Raw genomic sequence first — 5,693 nt, 5'->3', positions numbered from 1 at the left:
CAAGATGATCTTGCCTTCAAAACAAAACCACTACAGAAACGGTACCTCGCCACCGTCGACGCCGCCGGAAACACCATCTTCAAAACCAAACACTACTGGTTGGGCGGTTTCACCCAGCTCCGAGATGCTGCTGGATATACTGTACTTACCATGAAGCCAAAGGTAAGAACTTTATTGTTAATTAGCCCTCAATCCTCTTCTAATGGACTCACATACAGTCTCTTCTTCTTCTTCTTCTTCAGTTTATAACCTGGCACGACAGGTGGCAAGCGTTTAGGGGGGACAGCATGGAGGCGAAAGATCTTGTGTTCAGCATCATGAGGAGTTGTTTTCTGCAGTTTTATGATGAGTGGTTCGTCTATCTTGGGGGAAACACAGAAGAGAAGACTTACGATTTTAGGGTAACATGAAGTTACATAAAGAAGAATTACACCATTTACAAAGGAGACTCGTCCTCTGTAGTCGCTCAGGTAATTCAAACTCAATAATCTGCTCTTTTTGGTTGCCAAACTTCCCAAAATTTTCAGAACAGAGGAACTATTTAATTAACAAAGTTTACTGTTGATCGAAACTTCTCTGAAACCAATGCCATATGCCAACAATTACAGTTGAGTTTTGATTTATAAAATTCCACACTCAGGTTCTTGGATTACCTTGTATTAAAAAGAATTTGACATGTTTTCTCTCAGAAGCGATTCAGCTCCGTCTGGATGATCGCCCAAATTGGAGAAGGTGGGCGGCGTTTCGACGGGAAAGGAGATGAGTTATGGCGTTCGACGGAATGGAGAAGAGGAGCTGCTCAAACAAGAGGCAAAGAAATGAGTTTTGCACGAAAACAACCAACATCGTGCGGTATGAGATGGGGTTTTGACGGAGGAAAAGGGAATGGTATTTTAGAAAGTAAAATAGGTTTTAAGTGTGATACGGCATCGCAAAATCATCTTGATCGGGCATGAATCTCGAGGCAAAACCTAGTTGGAAACTTCAAAAATTAATTTCGGGAGCATATGAACTCTGATTTCAGCGAGCTTACATTTAAACTGAGCGTCTCGGAATTACGAACCCAACGACACCAAGATCAACCCAATCCGAGCCCAAATGAGTCCGAATCAATGGTTCAAAGCACTGTTGGAAGGTTCAAACCGCAATTTGAGTTACCAAACGGTCTCCGATTTTGACGAGCTTATACTCGAATCGAAGGGCTCGACGAGACGAATCCAACGAGCCCAAGATCATCAAATTCTGACATCATTAAGGCCATCAAATGTCCAACAAACGGTGCATGATCAAAGGATTCGATATCGGCCATCCATTCAAACCACTCCCTGTTCGCCCTTGATCTCACGCCTATTTACGGGCTACGCCACTCCAGATATTTATATGTAAATAAATTATTTATTTATAATAATTATCTAACATTAATAATTCATAGGTATAAATTTATAATGTGAATTTAATGCATAATCTATATGTGCAAAATAGATCTAAACATGTAATATAAATTAATAATTATTTATATTAAATTTATAAGTTTGTAAGTAAATCAAATTTAAAGATTAAAGACGTTTAAAATTAAAATTATAAATGATATTATTAATGCATGATTCATTTTTTTTGACAAAAAATTATATTATTATTGTGTCATTTAAATTTTATTTAAATAATTTTTATATTCAGGTTAAACCTTAGACCATCATCTAAATCAAACCATTAAATTTTGAACCTTTTATTCTGTTGATTTTATGTCTGATTCAATTTTTAAAATCTTGATTTTTAGTGTTGTTTCAAACAAATAAAAATTAGCAAAATTAGTTAAATACGAATTTATTTACACTGCAATTTCCAACTAAACGACTAAGAACACCTCATTATTCCCTGATATAACGCCGAGGGAGATCGATGTCGGGGAAGAAGCCTACGATGGAAGAAGTGCAAAGCTCCAGTGAGTTCCCATGGTCGAATACGACGCTAACACCGGCGACATCGGTGTTGATCGCCCTCTTCGCCGCACTGGTTCGCTTCCTCGTCTCGCTCGGGCCGTACTCTGGCAGGGACACACCGCCCATGTACGGAGATTACGAAGCGCAGCGCCACTGGATGGAGATAACACTCCATACGCCGGTGGTGGAGTGGTATCGCAATACAAGCGCCAACAACCTTTCTTATTGGGGTCTCGATTACCCCCCGCTCACCGCGTATCAGAGCCTCGCTCACGCCTTTCTCCTAAATTCCTCAATTCCCGAGTCCCTAGCCCTAATTACCTCACGCGGATTTGAATCACATGGATCGTGAGTTATTTTGTCGTCTGGGCTTCCACATATGCTTCTTGATCGTTCGAATCTGCTTAGCTGATGATTGGTAAATGCAGGAAACTTCTGATGAGGTGGACGGTGCTTGTTTCGGATTTTCTTTTGTTCTTCCCGGCTGCTGTTTGTTTTGCAGTGGTTTACTTCAGGAGATTTGGTGGGAGCGGGCGAGAAAGGTCTGCGCCATGGTTGTTGGCTATGATTTTACTTAATCCATGCTTGATACTCATCGACCATGGACATTTTCAGGTGTTGGTTTTGATTTAGATATATATATCGAGTGTTATACATTTCTACTGATGACTTTTCATATATCATACTGAATATTCTCCTGGGCACAGTATAATTGTATTAGCCTGGGACTTACGCTTGGGGCAATTGCTGCTATCCTTTTAAGGCACGAGTTTGTTGCTTCAGTACTTTTCAGTCTTGCAATCAACCACAAGCAGGTATTATTGTTCTTCTATTTTTTAGGGTGAGTTGACGGTGTCTATGAAGTTTTTTATTTTGAGTGATGTGAAGGGTTAGGGGTTGTTTAGGTCAATGTTGTTGAGATGGTAGTTGATATCTACATTTTTAGTAATTCGCCATCGAGAGGTGTTCCAACGCACAGAAACAGACAGTAGAACGCTTTTCTCAAGCTGCTGAGATCTCCTTGTTCCCTTTGCGAAAACTTCAATCTCTCACTTTATTCATCAGAGTAATCAAAGTTTTTCCCACTTTCCAACACTTTTACAAGTGTTAAAGGCTCCTTCTAATCTTATAAAACTCTAGATGAAGCTTGAAGTACTATAAATCTTTCTAGAGAAAACAATAGTTATGTAGTAAAGGGAAGGGCCAGACAAAGAATTGCAAATAAGGCGTTGCTAGGGTAACTTGAGAACAAGAGGGAGAGCCCGATTTGAGAGAAAGCATTGGGTCCACCAACTTAAATCTCTTTAAATCCCTTTATGTCTCCATTATGAGTAAGGTTTTGGGTGATAAATCTATTCAACCATTTTTAATTCTTCATTTTCTTCCTATTAAGTCTCTTGTAGTCCAAGAAGTGCTATCCTTGATGATTGGTGTCATGCTTTTCTCCATTATAATGGATGATGGTGTTAGTCATCAAACTACTATAAGGTTAATTTTTTAACTAAAAAATTGCTTTAAGAAGCGGCAAAAAAAGTCGTCCCAAACGAAGCCCAAATCTTAAGTTCTTTGTGTTTCATACTCCTCTTCTTGCTATTAGTGTAGATGTACACAGTGCCCACTATTAGTTGTGTGGTAAGCTAAAGCTTGAGTAGTTTCCCAGTCTCTTATCATACTTAAAATTTTGCTTTCCCTCATTTCTCTTCCTGGCCTCATTGAGTAGGGGGGCAAAAACTTTTGTTCATAGCTTTGCCATGTGAGAAACTAAACTTGGATTTTATTATAACAATCACATTGCTAATAATCTATGTTGACATGCTTTCTCGAGGACCATTTTCTTTAACTACATGGTTTCCAAAGATGGAGATTGTTCATAATAAACACCTGGGCTTTGGCATAACTCCTTTTGTATTTGAGGTGGTCTTTGCTCACCGTGAGATGATTTTTTGGATCATGGGGCATATTTGTCCGTGAGACCATTTTGATCATGGTGCACGAAAACCAATAAGCATGAATAATATCATGTGCAACATCAATAAAGTAATGATTGCCTACAACAATTGGGCAGCATACCTATCACCATTGACAATTACTCTGCATTATTAAAAAGTTCTTAACCCTTAAAAGTACTTCCCCCTCCTCTAAATAGAGCCAAACCAACTAGGTGGGAGGGTGAGCCCTCAAACCTAGGTTATTCTAAAGTTCAAATATCACCATTCACAAGCTACCAAATTAGGGGAAGAACACATTAATGAAGTCACACTTCCCTAAAATAACAAGATAATACCTCACAAACTGATTGATACTCACTTGCACGTAACTCATCATTTTATTTTAAAAGAGAAGCTCCAATGAAAGTTAAGATGATGATGCTCAGGTGGATGAGTGGCTTTACTCTTAGAAATGACATACGAAATGAGCATATACATGCAAAGGTTGGTGTAGCTCCAATGGAAGATAAGATTAGAGAGGGTCGCCTTAGATGGTTTGGTCACATAAAATGACGACTATCTGATGATCCGGTTAGGAAAATAGATGTATTAGATTTGACATGTTAAGAAAGGTAGAGGTAGGCCTAAAAAGACTTGGTTATAAAATATTAGAAATAATATTTTTTTATTAGATTTAAATGAGAATTTAACTTTTAACATGACATAATGGAGAAAAAGGATTCATGTAGCCGACCCCACATAATGGGATAAATGTTTGTTGTTGGTATAATTTTTTTATTTTTATTCAAATATCCTAAATATAATAATTAATAATATGTATAAACTAACAAAAATGGGTTAACAAGTAAAGTTTAGGTATTTTCGGTTGCTAGCGGGTCGAGTTTAGTTGGTTTTCTTAACTTGTTTATTAAATGGGTTGGGTTTGGTAGGGGTGTCAATATTTGGCCTGACTCGAAACCCGGTCCGAAATTGTCTCAAAAAATTTTGGGTTTGGGTCAACCCGTTTGTCTGACGGTTGGGGTTCGGGTTTTGTTTTCCAACCCATTTATAAAATTGGGTTGGGTTCGGGTTGACCTCGAAACCCAAAATCAACCCCGTCCGCACTTCGCTCGCCTCACAGTTCGCATCATTGCACCGAGTTTGCTCCTGCCTCGGGCTTCCGGGTATCAAGAAGAAGAGAATAATCCATACCTTTGAAGGTCTTGGCAGGTAATCAGGTGATTGATTGGAGCATTCTCACATGCTTTTCACCTGCAATCCAGCATCCGCTTCATCCCCTTCCTCGTTTGCCACACCGTCGTCTTCATCCGAGGGCTCGTACTCATCAACCGACGACACATTCTCATCCTACTACTGCAATAAGACGAATCATAAAGTCGTCAGGAAGCTCGTGCTTGTAGTTTTCAACTGGATCAAAGCGCCAATTCTTCTTCGTCTCCTCCTCTGGGAGTGCCTCCTCGTACTCGTAAAGGTACAAGGTCCTCAATCTCCTCCTCTACTTCCTCTTTGTTAAATGAACTAGCCAACTAGGGATGGGCTTTTGAAGCCCAAATTCTCTCAGAAATGAAGAAGGAAGATGCGGACCAGACTTTCGCCTGCATCGCCCGTCAGTGCGTCCATCCTTCGCAGCTTGTTCTTCTTATTTTTCATACTCTTTGTGAACTTCAGGGTTTTCGAGGGAGCATATGCCTTCATGCTCTCGCACTTCGCCGTCTTCTGCTTCTTCTTTGCCATAATTAAAGCAGAAGGTGAGGCTGATCAGAGACGTGGTGGGTTGGTGGGTTGGGTTCTGGTTGAAATCCCT

At 39.7% G+C, this 5,693-nt stretch overlaps 1 protein-coding gene across 1 annotated transcript in view; it reads left to right on the top strand.

Moving 5' to 3' along the window:
* The first annotated feature begins 1,857 nt into the window (after positions 1-1,857).
* The window catches only part of LOC110098774 (probable dolichyl pyrophosphate Man9GlcNAc2 alpha-1,3-glucosyltransferase), a 17,130-nt gene continuing 13,294 nt past the window's right edge, over positions 1,858-5,693 (top strand). The window contains exons 1-3 of the mRNA XM_020825694.2: positions 1,858-2,288; positions 2,369-2,555; positions 2,648-2,755. Of these exons, the coding sequence (XP_020681353.1) occupies positions 1,900-2,288; positions 2,369-2,555; positions 2,648-2,755 (684 nt within the window). The 5' untranslated portion in view covers positions 1,858-1,899. The remainder of the gene's footprint in view (positions 2,289-2,368; positions 2,556-2,647; positions 2,756-5,693) is intronic.

The sequence above is a fragment of the Dendrobium catenatum genome, unplaced genomic scaffold, assembly GCF_001605985.2.
Source record: "Dendrobium catenatum unplaced genomic scaffold, ASM160598v2 fragScaff_scaffold_740, whole genome shotgun sequence".
Taxonomy (NCBI): Eukaryota; Viridiplantae; Streptophyta; class Magnoliopsida; order Asparagales; family Orchidaceae; genus Dendrobium; species Dendrobium catenatum.
This window is presented reverse-complemented; position numbering and strand designations above follow the sequence as displayed.